Raw genomic sequence first — 18,847 nt, forward strand, 5'->3', positions numbered from 1 at the left:
AAACTAGTACACCCACTATGGAGAACAGTGTGGAGATTCCTTTAAAAACTGGAAATAGAACTGCCTTATGATCCAGCAATCCCACTGCTGGGCATACACACTGAGGAAACCAGAAGGGAAAGAGACACGTGTACCCCAATGTTCATTGCAGCACTGTTTATAATAGCCAGGACATGGAAGCAACCTAGATGTCCATCAGCAGATGAATGGATAAAGAAAGCAGTGGTACATATACACAATGGAGTATTACTCAGCCATTAAAAAGAATACATTTGAACAAGTTCTAATGGGCTGGATGAAACTGGAGCCTATTAAGCAGAGTGAAGTAAGCCAGAAGGAAAAACATAAATACAGTATACTAACGCATATATATATGGAATTTAGAAAGATGGTAACAATAACCCGGTGTACGAGACAGCAAAAGAGACACTGACGTATAGAACAGTCTTATGGACTCTGTGGGAGAGGGAGAGGGTGGGAAGATTTGGGAGAATGACATTGAAACATGTAAAATATCATGTAAGAAACGAGTTGCCAGTCCAGGTTCGATACACGATACTGGATGCTTGGGGCTAGTGCACTGGGACGACCCAGAGGGATGGTATGAGGAGGGAGGAGGGAGGAGGGTTCAGGATGGGGAACACATGTATACCTGTGGCGTATTCATTTTGATATTTGGCAAAACTAATACAATTATGTAAAGTTTAAAAATAAAATAAAATTTTAAAAAAAAGAAATAAAAGAAACAAATTTATAATCAGTTAATAATTCCTTAAAAACATGCATACTCATGAATTTTTAGGTAGACAAAAAATGTCTTTTTTAATAAAAAACTAACTTAGTAAATAGATACCTTATAAATATATGAATTGGTATGGCTATGTGGTGATGATTTAAAGTTTAAAACTTAGAAATAAAATAAATTATTAAAATATAGAAGAAAATAGAGAATACTTAGATTTCTGGCTAGAAAATGGAAACAGGTAACACCAAACTAGTAATGAGAAATATTCATAGAAACTACAAAGTCATGCCTTTCCTTGAACCCAGAGAGAGCTGATATACAACAAAGAAGCCTAAACTCTAAGAAAAGATCATCCACAAATATACCATCAGGAACACTGGCTCACACATACAGTGCACACACACACAAATGATATGACTGTTACAGAAATGATGAAGAGGATTCACCAAAATTTTCTTTTTTTAAATTTTATTTTATTTTTTAACTTTACAATATTGTATTGGTTTTGCCATATATCAACATGCATCTGCCACAGGTATACACGTGTTCCCCATCCTGAATCCTCCAAAATTTTCTTAATTAAAGAAAGTGCTCTCAGCTTTTCTCTGTTGAGTATGATGCTAACTGTGGGTTTGTCTTATATGGCCTTTTTCACAAAACTAAAACAGAAAAAAATTTAATTTGTATGAAATAGCAAAAGCAATCTTGAGAAAGAAAACAGAACTAGAGGGATGAGGGTCCCTGAAATAAGACTATACTAATAATCTACAGTTATTCAAAGCAGTATGCTACTAGCACAAAAACAGAAATATACACCAATGGAACAGGATATAAAGTCCAGAAACAAACACATACACCTGTGGTTATGTACTCTATGACAAAGAAGGCAAAAATATACAATGGAGAAGAGACAGTCTCTTCATTAAATGGTGCTGAGAAACTGGACAGCCACATTAAAAAATAAATAAAATTAGAACATTCTCAAATACCATGCAGAAAAATAAACTCAAATGGTTTAAACACCTAAATTTAAGGCCAAATATTATAAGATTCTTAGAGGAAAACATAGACAGAACACTCCTTGACATAAATTGTAACAATATCTTTTTTGATCCCTGGTGGTCCACTGGTTAATGCTGGAGACGTGGGTTCAATCCCTGGTCGGGGAACTATGATTTCACATGCTGGAGGCAACTGAGCCCACATGCAACTACTGAGCCCACATTTCAGTGAAATATCCCACATGATGCAATAAAGATCCCACATCCCACCACAATTTATAAGATCTGACATAGCCAAATAAACAGACAAATAAACATTTTTCAAAAGAAAGACCATTTCAGAACTGGAGAAAATATTTTCCAAAGAAGCAAACAACAAGGCATTAATCTCCAAAATATTCAAACAGCTTGTGCAGCTCAATGCTAAAATAAAAGAAAAACAAAAATGGGAAGAAGATCTACATAGATATTTCTCCAAAGAAGGTATGCGTAGGTGTGTGCTCAGTCACTTCAGTCATGTGGGACTCTTTGCACCCCCATGGACTGCAGCCCACCAGCTTCCTCTATCCATGGAATTCTCCAGGCAAGAATATTGCAATGGAATGCCCTCCTCCAGGGGATCTTCCCAAATCAGGGAGTGAACCTGCATCTCCTGCATTGTAGGACCATTCTTTTCCCACTGAGCCACCTGGGAAGCCTACCCCAAATACCCCACATCAGATCAGATCAGATCAGTCACTCAATCGTGTCTGACTCTCTATGACCCCATGAATAACAGCACGCCAGGCCTCCCTGTCCATCACCAACTCCCAGAGTACACTGAGACCCACGTCCATCGAGTCAGTGATGCCATCCAGCCATCTCATCCTCTGTCATCCCCTTCTCCTCTTGCCCCCAATCCCTCCCAGCATCAGAGTCTTTTCCAATGAGTCAACTCTTCGCATGAGGTGGCCAAAGTACTGGAGTTTCAGCTTTAGCATCATTCCTTCCAAAGAAATCCCAGGGCTGATCTCCTTCAGAATGGACTGGTTGGATCTCCTTGCAGTCCAAGGAACTCTCAAGAGTCTTCTCCAACACCACAGTTCAAAAGCATCAATCCTTTGGTGCTCAGCCTTCTTCACAGTCCAACTCTCACATCCATACATGACCACAGGAAAAACCATAGCCTTGACTAGACGAACCTTTGTTGGCAAAGTAATGTCTCTGCTTTTCAGTATGCTATCTAGGTTGGACATAACTTTCCTTCCAAGGAGTAAGCGTCTTTTAATTTCATGGCTGCCGTCACCATCTGTAGAGATGGCCAAAAAGGATATGAATGATGCTCAACATCACTGATTATTAGAGACATGCAAATCAAAACTGTAAAGAAGTATCACCTCACACTGGTCAGGATGGCCATCACCAAAATTCTACAAACAACAAGTGCTGGAGAAGATGTGGGGGAAAGGGACCCCTCCTACATGTTGGTGGGAATGTAAACTGGTACAGCCACTATGGACAACAGTATGGAGATTTGGGGGTGTCAGTGACACTAAGGAGCAGCACAGAAGCACTTCATCAGGGGAATGGAGGCCAAGGGAAGAGTGAGGGAATAGGACACCGGTGTTGTCATGTCCAAGAGATGGAGCATGAAGAGCTTTACTTTTAGAACTAGAGGACACCAGTGATTACTGCCTTTCCACATAGGTGGGAAAGGGTCATATGAGGACACAATGAGAACAGGGCCAGGTACAAGCCCAGAGAGGGCTTGCTTTCATCAGAAACCAACCCTTCCAGCACTTGATCTTGGACATCCAGCCCCAAAATTGTGAGAAAATAAATTTCAGCTCTTTGAGACACTCATTCTATATTTTGTTGTGGCAGCTCTAGCAGAACTGATAATCATAGTCACATAGAAAACAGTAAAAGTTTAAAAATGCAAACAAACAAAATTATCATAATTCCATCACACAGACTTCCAGAATATTTGAGGGATATATTTTTCTTATCTTTAAAAACATATCAGGAATATTTTCTTTCACCATCAAATATGAATCTCAACTCTGTTGAGCTTTGTTGAAGAATAAAATCCTTAGTTTTAGACCTGCCAAGGTTTAGGGATGCTTTGGTGGCATGAGGGAAATCTTTGTGGTGATGGAATATTGATGGATCTTGATTGCAGTGACAGTTGCAGGAATCTACATATATGATAAAATGACATGGAATTACACACACACATCATACCAATGTCAGTTTCTTCATTTAAATATTGGACTATCACTATATGAAAATGTAATCTTTGTGGGAAAAAGACTGAAGATTACACAGGACTGCTCGGTAGTGTTTTGCAACTTCCTCTTAATCTATATTTCCAAATAAAACTTAAAAATAAAAAAGTCTGAGTTCTCTGAGCTTGTTCTTGGCTTCTTTTTTTTTTTTTTCCCAGCATGGCCCCCATACACCAGTCTTCACTTCCACCCCAAGTGAAGAAACCAAAGAAAGCGAGGCCAACTCCTGCCTCCAGGCCAGACGAGGCATGTGCTTCTTCAACTTCACTGAAGGAAGAAAAAGAATAGCAAGAAGCAATTGAGCATATTGATGAAGTGCAAAATGAGATAGACTTAATGAACAAGCCAGTGAGGAGATTTTGAAAGTAGCATAGAAATATAACAAACTTCACCAACCATTTTTTCAAAAGTGGTCAGAATTGATGGCAAAAATCCCAAAATTTTGGGTAGCAATATTTGATCACCATCCACAAGTGTCTGCACAGCTTGGGGAGGAAGATGAAGAGGCACTACGTTATTTGACAAGAGTCAAAGTGACAGAATTTGAAAACATTAAATCAGGTTCTAGAATAGATTTTTACTTTGATGAAAACCCTTACTTTGAAAACAAAATTCTCCCCAACGAATTTCATCTGAATGAGAGTGGTGACCCATCTTCAAAGTCCACTGAAATCAAATGGAAATCTGAAAAGGATTTGATGAAACAATCAGGTCAAACACAGAATAAAGCCAGCAGGAAGAGACAGCATCAGGAACCAGAAAGCTTCTTCACCTGGTTTACTGATCATTCTGATGCAGGTACAGATGAGTTAGGAGAGGTCATCAAAGATGATATTTGCCAAATCCATTACAGTACTACTTGGTTCCTGACATGGATGATGAGGAAGGGGAAGGAGAAGAAGACAACAATGATGAAGAGGATGAAGGATTGGAAGATACTGATGAAGAAGGGAATGAGAATGAAGGTGAAGAAGATGAGGGGGAGGAAGGAGAGGAAGATGAAGGAGATAGATGACTAATGAAAGGAACGATGGTGGATTCCAACCTTTTTTTATTTTCTCCAGTCCCTGAAAGCAAGTAGCAGTCTTTTTTCTCTCTCTCTCTCTCTCTCCTCTTGTTCTCAGAGCCCTGCTTTTGAAGTCTCTTTTCCCTTTATACCATGGCTTAAAACTTATTTGGGGGGTGGGGGTGGGGGTGGGGAATACCTTGAGAAGAATTCAGTGATGCTAGAAGAATACTAGATTCTTCAGTAAAGAATCTCTACCCATTTCTGTTCCAAATTCATTTTTATCCCTTCCTGTCTCAACAAAAATTTTATGGAATCAACACCACCATGCTCTGTAGGGAAAAAAGAAAAACCTCCTGCTCCCTTAGCTCTGCTGGAAACTGAAGGGTTCTAGGCCCCTGTGTAGTAGTGCATAGAATTCTAGCTTTTTTCCTCTCTTCTCTGTATATTGGGCTCAGAGAGTACACTGTGTCTCTATATGAATATGGACAGTTAGCATTTACCAACATGTATCTGTCTACTTTCTCTTGTTTAAAAAAAGAAAAAATACTTTAAAAACGGGGTTTATAGAAGGTTAGAAAGGGTGGGTTTCAGATGTTTGGGTGGGTTAAGTGGGCATTTTGACAACATGGCTTCTCCTTTGGCATGTTTAATTGTGATGTTTAATGCAAATCCTTGCAGTTTAAGGTGACATTTTAAAATAAAATTCTCTCCTAATGACGACTTGAGCCCTGCCGCTTGCTGGGAGAATCAGCAGAACCTGTAGGATCTTATTTGCTATCAAAGTTCTCTATTGTAATTTTGCCCCTGTTTATTCTTAAACTTTTCTTTTTGTTTCACTGGAAAGGAAAGATAATGCTCAGTTTTACAAGTTGCTTGGTTATAATAAAACTAAATGTGTACACAAAAATATTTTTTAATCTGTTAATATATAGCAAATAAATAATTCTATTCACTCTGAACCAAGGTCCTCATACATGCAAAAAGACCAGTAAAATGAGTCTTCATGTTTGATAGAGGAGGTCTTCATATATCAAAACAATATAAAAACCACTTTTGAAGAGTCTTGCGCTACAAATACCAGTAATGCTATGCAAATGCTTAGAAATTTCAGAGAAGTAATCATCAGGCAAAACAGGAGGAAGAAACATCCAGACCAGTGATTTCCTGTTAAGTAATGAAAAGCAGGATACGTGTGCGCTAAGTTGCTTCAGTCATGTCCGACTCTATGTGACCCTATGGGCCATAGCCTGCCAGGCTCCTCTGTCCACAAGATTCTCCAGGCAATAATACTGGAGTGGATCACCATGCCCTCGTCCAGGGGATCTTCCCAACACAGCTATCAAACCCATGTCTCTTCAGTCTCCTGCTTTGGCAGGTAGATTCTTTACCACTAGCGCCACCTGGATGAGCCCCATGAAAAGCAGAAGTCATACTGAAAGACAAAAGTCCCTCCCCCACACACAGAGAAAGATAAGACATCTTCTGTGGCTGGGCTTTCTGCTCTCTGCACCATGAGAAACAAGTATCTAAGTTTGCTTCCAGGTAAGTAGAATTATAACGATGGAGTTAGACAACTAAAGCTGTCCGAGACTCTTTATCCAGTTTGAGAATTTCCTCTGTTCTTTACTTTTAAAAGTTTTTTTCTGGTTTTCCCACTATCTTTACAAAGGAAAGCAGGGAAGGAAATTTAAGAAGGGTATTAACTCAATTATGTTAAGTTCTCAAAGGAGAAGGTTGGTGAAACTTTTAATTAGTTAGTTAATTTATATTTTTGGTTGTGCTGGGTCCTTGCTGTTGTATGTGGGCTTTCTCTGTTTGCTGTGCATGGAGGCTCCTCTTGGTTGCAGTGCAAGGGCTTCTCATTTTTTTGGCAACTCCCTCTTTTATTTTTTTAATATAAGTGTATTTATATTAATTGGAGGCTAATTAATTTACAATATTATAGTGGTATTGCCATACATTGACATGAATCCGCCATGGGTGTACATGTGTTCCACATCCTGAACACGCCTCCCACCTCCCTCCCCATCCCATCCCTCTGGGTCATCCCAGTACACCAGCCCCGAGCACCTTGTCTCATGCATTGAACCTGGACTGGCGATCCATTTCACATATGATAATATACATGTTTCGATGCCATTCTCGCAAATCATCCCACCCTCAACCTCTCCCACAGAGTCCAAAAGACTGCTCTATACATCTGTGTCTCTTCTTCTGTCACGCATACCGGGTTATCGTTACCACCCTTCTAAATTCCATTTATATGTGTTAGTATACTGTATTGGTGTTTTTCTTTCTGGCTTACTTCACTCTGTATAATAGGCTCCAGTTTCATCCACCTCATTAGAACCAATTCAAATGTATTCTTTTTAATGGCTGAGTAATATTCCATTGTGTATATGTACCACAGTTTTCTTATCCATTCATCTGCTGATGAACATCTAGGTTGCTTCCTTATCCTGGCTATTATAAACAGTGCTGTGATGAACATTGTGGTACATGTGCCTCTTGCAATTCTGGTATCCTTGGTGTGTGTGCCCAGCAGTGGGATTGCTGGGCCATATGGCAGTTCTATTTCTAGTTTTTTAAGGAATCTCCACTGTTCTGCATACTAGCTGTACTAGTCTGGATTCCCACCAACAGTGTAAGAGGGCTCCCTTTTCTCCACTCCCTCTCCAGCATTTATTGCTCATAGACTTTTGGATAGCAGCCATTCTGACTGGCATGAAATGGTACCTCATTGTGGTTTTGATTTGCATTTCGCTGATAATGAGTGATGTTGAGCATCTTCTCATGTGTTTGTTAGTCATCTGTATGTCTTCTTTGGAGAGATGTCTGTTTAGTTCTTTGGCCCATTTTTTGATTGGGTCATTTATTTTTCTGGAATTGAGCTGCAGGAGTTGCTTGTATATTTTTGAGATTAATTCTTTTTTGTGCAGAAGCTTTTAATTTTAATTAGGTCCAATTTGTTTATTTTTGCTCTTATTTTCAATATTTTGTTAGGTGTGTCATAGAGGATCCTGCTGTGATTTATGTCGGAGAGTGTTTTGCCTATGTTCTCCTCTAGGAGTTGTATATTTTCTGGTCTTACATTCATATCTTTAATCCATTTTGAGTTTATTTCTGTGTATGGTGTTAGAAAATGCTCTAGTTTCATTATTTTACAAATGGTTGACCAGTTTTCCCAGCACCACTTGTTAAAGAGATTGTCTTTTCTCCATTGTATATTCTTGCCTCCTTTGTCAAAGATAAGGTGTCCATAGGTGTGTGGACTTATCTCTGGGCTTTCTATTTTGTTCCATTGATCTATATTTCTGTCTTTGTGCCAGTACCATACTGTCTTGATGACGGTGGCTTTGAAGTCAGGCAAGTTGATTCCTCCAGTTCCATTCTTCTTTCTCAAGATTGCTTTGGCTATTCGAGGTTTTTTGTATTTCCATACAAATTGTGAAATTATTTGTTCTAGTTCTCTGAAAAATACTGTTGGTAGCTTGATAGGGATTGCATAGAATCTACAGATTGCTTTGGGTAATATACTCATTTTCACTATATTGATTCTTCCAATCCATGAACATGGTATATTTCTCCATCTACTTATGTCCTATTTAATTTCTTTCACCAGTGTTTTATAGTTTTATATATATAGATCTTTTATTTCTTTAGATAGATATATTCCTAAGTATTTAATTCTTTTCATTGCAATGGTGAATGGAATTGTTTCCTTAATTTCTCTTTCTGTTTTCTCATTGGTAGTGTATAGGAATGCAAGGGATTTCTGTGTGTTAGCTTTATATCTTGCAACCTTACTATATTCATTGATTAGCTCTAGTAATTTTCTGGTGGAGTCTTTAGGGTTCTATGTAGAGGATCATGTCATCTGAAAACAGTGAGAGTTTTACTTCTTCTTTTCCAATTTGGATTCCTTCTATTTCTTTTTCTGCTCTGATTGCTGTGGCCAAAACTTCCAAAACTATGTTGAATAGTAGTCGTGAGAGTGGGCACCCTTGTTGTTTTCCTGACTTTAGAGGAAATTATTTCAATTTTTCACCATTGAGGATAATGTTTGCTGTGGGTTTGTCATATATAGCTTTTATTATGTTGAGGTATGTTCTTTCTATTCCTGCTTTCTGGAGAGTTTTTATCATAAATGGATGTTAATGAATTTTGTCAAAGGCTTTCTTTGCATCTATTGAGATAATCATATGATTTTTATCTTACAATTAGTTAATGTGGTGTATTACATTCATTGATTTGCGGATATTAAACAATCTTTGTATCCCTGGGATAAAGCCCACTTGGTCATGATGTATGGTCTTTTTCATATGTTGTTGGATTCTGATTGCTAGAATTTTGTTAAGGATTTTTGCATCTATGTTCATCAGTGATATTGGCCTGTAGTTTTCTTTTTTTGTGGCATCTTTGTCAAGTTTTGGTATTAGGGTGATGGTGGCCTCATAGAATGAGTTTGGAAGGGTACATTCCCCTGCAATTTTCTGGAAGAGTTTGAGTAGGATAGGTGTTCAGTTCAATTCACTTCAGTCGTTCAGTCATGTCCGACTCTGTGATCCCATGAATCGCAGCATGCTAGGCCTCCCTATCCATCACCAACTCCCGGAGTTCACTCAAACTCATGTACATCAAGTCGGTAATGCCATCCAGCTAGCTCATCCTCTGTCGTCCCCTTCTCTTCTTGCCCCCGATCCCTCCCAGCATCAGTCTTTTCCAATGAGATAGTTCTTTGTATGAGGTGGCCAAAGTATTAGAGTTTCAGCTTTAGCATCAGTCCTTCCAATGAACACCCAGGACTGAACTCCTTTAGAATGGACTGGTTGGATCTCCTTGCAGTCCAAGGGACTCTCAAGAGTCTTCTCCAGCACCACAGTTCAAAAGCATTAATTCTTCGGCACTCAGCTTTCTTCACAGTCCAACTCTCACTTCCACACATGACCACTGGAAAAACCATAACCTTGACTACATGGACCTTTGTTGGCAAAGTAATGTCTCTGCACTTTAATATGCTATCTAGGTTGGTCATGACTTTCCTTCCAAGGAGTAAGTGTCTTTTAATTTCATGGCTGCAATCACCATCTGGAGTGATTTTGGAGCCCCAAAATTAAAGTCTGACACTGTTTCCTCTGTTTCCCCATCTATTTGCCATGAAGTGATGGGACCAGATGCCATGATCTTAGTTTTCTGAATGTTGAGCTTTAAGCCAACTTTTTCACTCTCCTCTTTCACTTTCATCAAGAGGCTTTGAAGTTCCTCAAGAAGAAGTTCCTCTTCACTTTAGCCCTTCTCTAAATTTTTGGTAGAATTCAGCTGTGAAGCCGTCTTTTCCTGGGCTTTTGTTTGCTGGAAGATTTCTGATTACAGTTTCAATTTCCGTGCTTGTGGTGTGTCTGTTAAGATTTTTCTATTTCTTCCTGTTTCAGTTTTGGAAAGTTGTGCTTTTCTAAGAATTTGTCCATTTCTTCCAAGTTTTCCATTTTATTGGCATATAGTTGCTGATAGTATTCTTTTATGATCCTTTGTATTTCTGTGTTGTCTGTTATGATCTCTCCATTTTCATTTCTAATTTTGTTGATTTCATTCTTCTCCCTTTGTTTCTTGATGAGTCTGTCTAATGGTTTGTCAATTGTATTTAGCCTCTCAAAGAACCAGCTTCAGATCAGATCAGATCAGATCAGTCACTCAGTCGTGTTTGACTCTTTACAACCCCATGAATCCCAGCACGCCAGGCCTCCCTGTCCATCACCAACTCCTGGAGTTCACTCAGACTCACGTCCATCGAGTCACTGATGCCATCCAGCCATCTCATCCTCTGTCGTCCCCTTCTCCTCCTGCCCCCAATCCCTCCCAGCATCAGAGTCTTTTCCAATGAGTCAACTCTTCACATGAGGTGGCCTGCCAGGGTCCAGCCCTGGCTGATCCAGGGTATTTGAAGGAGAGATGGCGTAGGCGAGGATCAGGAAATAATTGCTTAATTAAACGTTAATAAAGGATATAAAGAGTAATAGAATAAGGATAGCTCAGTAGGAAAATTCAGTGGAGAAAAGAGGCTGAGTAGCTTGGTTTATGCGGGAGACCACTAAAACTTCAAGACAAGAAGTTTGCACCACTTACGTAGGCCACAGGCGTCCTTCCGTTCTCCCGAAGGAGAGGAGACACTGAGGCCTCCCCAGTCGGATCTTAGAAGCCCAGGCATAATTAGCAAGCATGGCGGGTTCCGGGCTCCAGATGGAGACTCAGCCAGAATTTGGGAGAGAGAGCGACATGGGGAGACCAGCATTTCGAGAAACTGATCCCAATTCTTTATTTTCCATGATCTACTTTTATACATTGAGATGTTATGCAAAAGTCACGGGGGGTCAGCAGTCCTGACTTTTATCAAAGTCAGGTGTTTCATACAAATGTATAGAGAGGTCTTAGGGGTGTTACATCATCTTCTGGCCAGGGGGCCTGCTGACAATTTATGACCCTCTCCTTGTGACAGCTGTCAGTCAACCAGGACACTTATTTCTCCAGGGGTGATTATTCTTAAAACAGACACCACCCAAATAAAGTTACATTCCTATAGGGTGAGGGTGTAGTGGGTTTTAGTTAAGGAAAGAATTTACTTAGCCTAAGGTCTAACGTGGTTAATATCAAAGGTTAATACTTATTTCTTCTATATATTCATTAATGTGTGTAAGGGCAGGGGATATGGAGACTTAGCAACAAACATTGGCTCAACAAATGAAAAACCCTTCACCAATACAATTTCTAATCAGCCCATTATACTTATACTAATAGTTTTCTAACTTTTCTAAGGAACCTGTTTTTAGAAGGTTTAAAGCATCTCATGCCTCTCACGGTTGGGAGGCTGTGAGCAATCACATGTGGCCGGACAAGCCTGTCAGGCAGGCTAGAGAACTTTGAGAGGAGTTTGTAGGTTGAAACACTCTTGTCACACCCAGGAGTATTTATTAACTGGAGCTCTAAGTTAACTCCTTCTCCAAAAGAGGTGGTGGGGGACAGCCCCCTGTAAAGTCAGAGGTGTAGGTAGGAGCACAAAGTAGTAAAGCAGTAAGGCTCTGGTTATGGGGGTAGATGCTCGAGGATTTCCAGGGGGACTCCTGAGGCTCGATCCCACCTTTGCGTATGTCGAGCCTCCTTCCTCATGACCTTTGCCACGGGCGGAGTACCTCACTCTGGCCCCCAACAGTGGCCAAAGTACTTCAGTTTCAGCTTTAGCATCATTCCTTCCAAAGAAATCCCAGGCCTGATCTCCTTCAGAATGGACTGGTTGGATCTCCTTGAAGTCCAAGGGACTCTCAAGAGTCTTCTCCAACACCACAGTTCAAAAGCACCAATTCTTCAGCGCTCAGCCTTCTTCATTGTCCAACTCTCACATCCATACATGACCACAGGAAAAACCATAGCCTTGACTAGACGAACCTTTGTTGGCAAAGTAATGTCTCTGCTTTTGAATATGCCATCTAGGTTGGTCATAACTTTCCTTCCAAGGAGTAAGCGTCTTTTAATTTCATGCCTGCAGTCACTATCTGTAGTGATTTTGGAGCCCAGAAAAATAAAGTCTGACCAGCTTGGCTTTGTTGATTTTTGCTGTGGTCTCCTATGTTTCTTTTGCATTTATTTCTGCCTTAGTTTTTAAGATTTCTTTCTCCTACTAACCCTGGGGTTCTTCATTTCTTCCTTTTCTAGTTGCTTTAGGTGTAGAGTTAGGTTATTTGTTTGACTTTTTTCTTATATATTGAGATAAGCTTGTATTGCTATGAACCTTCCCCTTAGCACTGCTTTTACAGTGTCCCATAGGTTTTGGGTTGTTGTGTTTTCATTTTCATTCATTTTTATGTATGTTTTGATTTCTCTTTTATTTCTTCTGTGATTTGTTGGTTATTCAGCAGCATGTTGTTCAGCCTCCATATGTTGGAATTTTTAATAGCTTTTCCCCTGTAATTGACATTTAATCTTACTGCACTGGGTTCAGAAAAGATGCTTGGAATGATTGAATTTTTTTAATTTACCAAGACTAGATTTATGGCCCAGGATGTCATCAATCCTGGAGAAGGTTCCATGTGCACTTGAGAAAAAGGTGAAATTCGTTGTCTTGGGGTAAAATGTCCTATAGATATCAATTATGTCTAACTGTCTATTGTATCATTTAAAGTTTGTGTTTCCTTGTTAGTTTTCTGTTTAGTTGATCTATCCATAGGTGTGATTGGTGTATTAAAGTCTCCCACTATTATTGTGTTATTGTTAATTTCCCCCTTTTTACTTGTTAGCATTTCCCTTACATAATGTGATGCTCCTATGTTGGGTGCATATATATTTATAATTGTTGTATATTCTTCTTGGATTGATCCTTTGATCATTATGTAGTATCCTTCTCTGTCTCTTTTCACAGCCTTATTTTCAAAGACTATTTTATCTGGTATGAGTATTGCTGCTCCTGCTTTTTTTTTTTTTTTTTTTTTTGGTCTCCAATTGCATGAAACATCTTTTTTCAGCCCTTCACTTTCAGTCCGTATGTTTCCCTTGTTTTGAGGTGGGTCTCTTGTAGACAGCATATATAGGGGTCTTGTTTTTGTGTCCATTCAGCCAGTCTTTGTCTTTTGGTTGGGGCATTCAACCCATTTACATTTAAGGTAATTATTGATAAATATGATCCAGTTGCCATTTACTTTGTTGTTTTGGGTTCGAGTTTATCCACTTTTCTGTGTTTTCTGTCTAGAGAAGATCCTTTAACATTTGTTGGAGAGCTAGCTGGTTTGGTGGTGCTGAATTCTCTCAGCTTCTGCTTGTCTGTAAAGCTTTTGATTTCTCCTTCATATTTGAATGAGATCCTTGCTGGGTACAGTAATCTGGGTTGTAGGTTTTTCTCTTTCGTCACTTTAACTATGTCCTGCCATTCCCTTCTGGCCTGAAGAGTTTCTATTGAAAGATCAGCTGTTATCCTTATGGGAATCCCCTTGTGTGTTATTTGTTGTTTTTCCCTTGCTGCTTTTAATATTTGTTCTTTGTGTTTGATCTTTGTTAATTTGATTAATATGTGTCTTGGGGTGTTTCGCCTTGAGTTTATCCTGTTTGGGACTCTCTGGGTTTTTTGGATTTAGGTAATTATTTCCTTCCCCATTTTAAGGAAGTTTTCAACTATTATCTCCTCAAGTATTTTCTCATGGTCTTTCTTTTCATCTTCTTTTTCTGGGACTCCTATGATTCGAATGTTGGGGCATTTAACATTGTCCCCGAGGTCTCTGAGATTGTCCTCATTTCTTTTAATTCTTTTTTCTTTTTTCCTCTCTGATTCATTTATTTCCACCATTCTATCTTCTACCTCATTTATCCTATCTTCCTCCTCTGTTATTCTACTTTTGGTTCCCTCCAGAGTGTTTTTGGTCTCATTATTGCAGTATTCATTATATAATGACTCTTTTTTATTTCTTCTAGGCCCTTGTTAAACATTTCTTGCACCTTTTCAATCCTTGTCTCCAGGTTATTTATCTGTAACTCCATTTTATTTTCAAGATTTTGAATCATTTTTACTATCATCATTCAGACTTCTTTATCAGGTAGATATCCTATCTCTTCCTCTTTTGTTTGGTTTGGTGGGCATTTATCCTGTTCCTTTACTTGCTGAGTATTTCTCTGCCTTTGCATCTTGTTTATATTGCTCTGTTTCGGGTAGCCTTTCCATATTCTGGCAGTTTGTGGTTCCTCTTTATTGTGGAGGTTTCTTGCTGTGGGTGGGGCTGGAAGGGTGGCTTTTCAAGGTTTCTAGGTTAGGAAATCTTATGTCAGTGTTCTGGTGGATGGAGCTGGATCTCTTCTCTCTGGAGTGCAATGAAGTGCCCAGTAATGAGTTTTGAGATATCTATGGGTTTGCTGTGACTTTGGGCAGCCTGTATATTGAAGCTCAGGGCTATGTCCCTGTGTTGCTGGAGAGTTTGCATGGTATGTCTTGCTCTGGAACTGGTTGGCTCTTGGGTGGTGCTTGGTTTCAGTTTAGGTATGGAGGCTTTTGATGAGCTTTTATCGATTAATGTTCCCTGGAGTCAGGAGTTCTCTGGTGTTCTCAGGTTTTGGACTTAAGCCTCCTGCCTCTGGTTTTCAGTCTTATTCTTAGAGTAGCCTCAAGACTTCTCCATCTCTATAGCACCAATGATAAAACATCTTGGTTAATTATGAAAAGTTTCTCCACAGTGAGGGACACCCAGAGAGGTTCACAGTGTTATATGGAGAAGAGAAGAGGGAGGAGGGAGATAAAGGGGACCAGGAGAAGAAGATGGGGGATCAAAAGCAGAGAGAGCAATCTAGCTAGTAATCATTTCCCTATGTGCTCTCCACAGTCTGGACTGCTTAGAGATGTTCATGGAGTTACACAGAGAAGAGACGAGGGAGAAAAGAGACAGAGGTGGCCAGGAGGATAAAAGGGAGAATCAAAAGGAGAGAGACAGATCCAGCCAGTAATCAGTTCCCTAAGTGTTCTCCACAGCCTGGAACACACAAAGAGATTCACAGAGTTGGGTAGAGAAGAGAAGTGGGAGGGAGGAGATAGAGGCAACCTAGTGGAGAAAAAGGAGAGTCAAAAGGGGGAGAGATCAGTCAAGCTAGTAATCTTGCTCCCAAGTAAAACTGGGTACTGAAGATTGGGTTCTTAAAGGTACAAAATTGATAACAAATATCAAAAAGCAAAGATTAAAAATCTAGGGTAGAGGCTAGACTCTCAAAAATACAATATTAAAAAAACAGAACAAAGTCACAAAAATAATAAAATATATATGTGAAGTTTGCTTAAAAATAGGGTCTTTTTTTTTTTCAAGGTAATAGTAGGTTAAAAAAATGAAAATTAAAGGAGGAATACTTAAAAATTTTTTAATTTTTTAATTTAAAAAATGATAATAATAAAAATGTATCTAGGAATTTCTCTGGAGCTGTTGCAGACAGTGTGGGGTCAATTCATTTTCAGATAGTTCCTTGATCCAGCTTATACTTCTCAAGATCTATAGGCCCCTTCCTATGTAGTCAGTGCTAACTACAGGGTTTTAATCTTTTGCACCTGTCACTTCCAAAGTGGTTCCCTCTGTTTATTTTAGCTTCTTCTGTTTGCTGGTCTCTACAGTGTGTAATTTCTGCCCTGACACAAGAGGGCGATGGTGGTCACTTTTTTAGGCTCACTTGTTCAGTCGTGCTGTGGAGAGGGAGGAACACTGCAAACAAATATCACTGGCCTGTGTGTGGAGTGCTCACAGTGTCTCGGCCACACTGGGTTTGCCCCTGCTCACAGCGTGTGTGCTTTCATGGTCTACACTTCTCAGGCTCTAGATTGCTCTGCTGGAACAGTCTGAGGTGGGCCCTGGGTTGCGTGCACTTCCCAGGCTTAAGCCACTCAGGTTCAGGTTCTCAGGTACTCCACAAAGGCACAGACTGGGTTGGGCCTGCATTCTGTGCCCGTCCCAGGTCCAAGCAGCTCAGATGATCAGGTGCTTGGCGAGCACAGTCACCCCCAGGTGGGGGGTGCGTCTTATCCCCTCCCCCATCTCAGCCGCTCAGTTTTCTGGGTGCACAATGGGCGCACCTTCTCAGGTGTGCCGTGTGTCTCTTCTGGGGAGCTGATCTCTGGCTATGACCCTCCCGGTGAATGTCAACCATCCAGAATCCCAAGAAGTCTTGGTTAGCAATGAAGCCTGCTTTCAGTTTGGTAGAGGATGCCTCTCTGGAGCCACGATTGCCCCCTTCCAGCTCTGGCTGCTCCCGCCTGCCTGTCTCCCGTGGGGGATGGGCCAGTCCACAGCTGGCTAGCTCTGCTCAGTCCTTTGTTCTGTGAGCAGGCCTGGCAGTGTCTTAGGTTAGAGCTTTTCACTGGATAGTTCTCTCTTTCTCTCTCTCTCTCTCTCTCTCTCTCTCTCTCTCTCTCTCTCTCTCTCTCTCTGGCTATCCCCCAGTCTGGGTTGATATCTCATGTTAGTTCCCCCAGATTGTCGTCGGGGCATTCAGGCCAGGTCCTTACCCTAAGCAATGCAGCCCTCGCCTCCCTGCCCAGCCCCCACTTGCTAGCGGTGGATGCTAGCATCTGGGCTGCTTTTCCGCTGGAAGTTGCCGTTAGGCACGGAATCTGTCAGGTTTAAGTAGGTATTTATTTATTTTTCCTTGCACTTATGTTGCCCTATGAGATTCCAAGACTTGCCACAGACCCGCAGGTGAGAGTGTTTCCTCGTGTTTGGAAACTTCTCTCTTTTTTAAGACTCCCTTCCTGGGACAGACCTCCGTCCCTACCTCTTTTGTCTCTCATATCTTTTATATTTTGTCCCATCTCCTTTCAAAGACAATGGGCTGCCTTTCTGGTGCCTGATGACCTCTACAAGCATTCAGAAGTTGTTTTGTGGAATTTGCTCAGGCTTCAAATGTTCTTTCCATGAATTTGTGGGGGAGAAAGTGGTCTCCCTGTCCTATTCCTCCACCATCTTAGGACCACCCCCAACTCTCTCTTTTAAAAAACTTCGTATTACATATTGGCATATAGCTGATTAAGGGATAGGCTAGCTACTCCAATATTCTTGGGCGTCCATTGTGGTTCAGCTGGTAAAGAATCGCAAGCAATGTGGGAGACCTGGGTTTGATCCCTAGGTTGGGAAGATTCCCGGGAGAAGGGAAAGGCTACCCACTCTGCTATTCTGGCCTGAACAATTCCATGGACTGTATAGTCTATGGGGTCCAAACAGCCAGACAAAACTGAGCGACTTTCACTTTTACTTTTCATAGCCGATTAACAATGTTATGATAGTTTCAGGTGGGCAGCAAAGGGACTCAGCCATACATCTATATGAACCCATTCTCCTCCAAACACTGGTGGCTTCTCATTGCAGAGCATGGGCTCTATGTGTGTGGCTGTGGCTCACGGGGTTAAGTTGTTCTGCAGCATGTGGGACCATCCGGACCAGGAATTGAATTTGTGTCCCCTGCATTGGCAGGCAGATTCCTGCCCATTGGACTACCAGGAAAGTCCCAAGTTGGTGAAATACATTTCTAGTGAAACTTAACTAAGATTTCTCATTTTACCACCTATATTAGCCCAGGTTCTCAAGAGGAACAGAACCAATAGGATGAATCAATAGAAGTGAGAAAGGATTTTATTTAAGAAACTGATTCATGAAATTGTGGAGGTTGGAAAGCCCAAAAACCTCAAGAACCAGCAGCACACTGGAAACCCAGGATGACCTGATGTTGCATCTCACATTCGAGGGCCTCCAGAAGCTTTTTTTTTTTTTTTCTTCTTCTTCAAGGAGATCAATTTTCTTTTTCCTCTTAGGCCTTTAACTGATTGGATGAGGTTCACCTAAATTATGGAGGGTAATGTGCTTTATTCAGAGTCTACTGATGTAAATGTTAACTCAGAAACAGACTCACTGACTTAGAAAATAAGCTTATGATTACAGGGGGGAAGTGGGGGATGAGAGATAGATTGGGAGTTTGGGATTCACATGTACCCACTGCTATATTTAAAATAGATAATCAACAAGCACCTATTGCATAGCACAGGGAACTCTACTCAATATTCTGTAATAGCCTAAATGCAAAAATAATTTGTAAAAGAATAGATATACGTATATGTGTAATGAATCACTTTGCTATACACTTGAAACTAACACAACATTGTTAATCAACTGTGATCCACTATAAGATAAAGATGGAAGAAATTATTTTTCCTACCAAACAATGCTAGTTCATGTAACACCTTCACAGCAATATCCAGACTAGTGTGAGACCAAATATGTGGGTACAGCGGCCCAGCCACATTGCTACATAAAATTAACCATAATATCAA

General features: G+C 40.4%; 1 protein-coding gene and 1 pseudogene across 1 annotated transcript in view; both read left to right on the forward strand.

The window, feature by feature from the left end:
* Window positions 1–4,097: 4,097 nt before the first annotated feature.
* Window positions 4,098–5,614, forward strand: LOC133244035 (protein SET-like; annotated as a pseudogene).
* A 337-nt stretch (window positions 5,615–5,951) lies between these two features.
* Window positions 5,952–18,847, forward strand: part of LOC133244032 (adhesion G protein-coupled receptor E2-like) — a 65,960-nt gene continuing 53,064 nt past the window's right edge. Inside the window, exon 1 of the mRNA XM_061410701.1 lies at window positions 5,952–6,564. Coding sequence (XP_061266685.1) covers window positions 6,534–6,564 — 31 coding nt within the window. The 5' untranslated portion in view covers window positions 5,952–6,533. The remainder of the gene's footprint in view (window positions 6,565–18,847) is intronic.

Source organism: Bos javanicus, unplaced genomic scaffold (genome assembly GCF_032452875.1).
Source record: "Bos javanicus breed banteng unplaced genomic scaffold, ARS-OSU_banteng_1.0 tig00004450_1, whole genome shotgun sequence".
Lineage (NCBI taxonomy): Eukaryota > Metazoa > Chordata > Mammalia > Artiodactyla > Bovidae > Bos > Bos javanicus.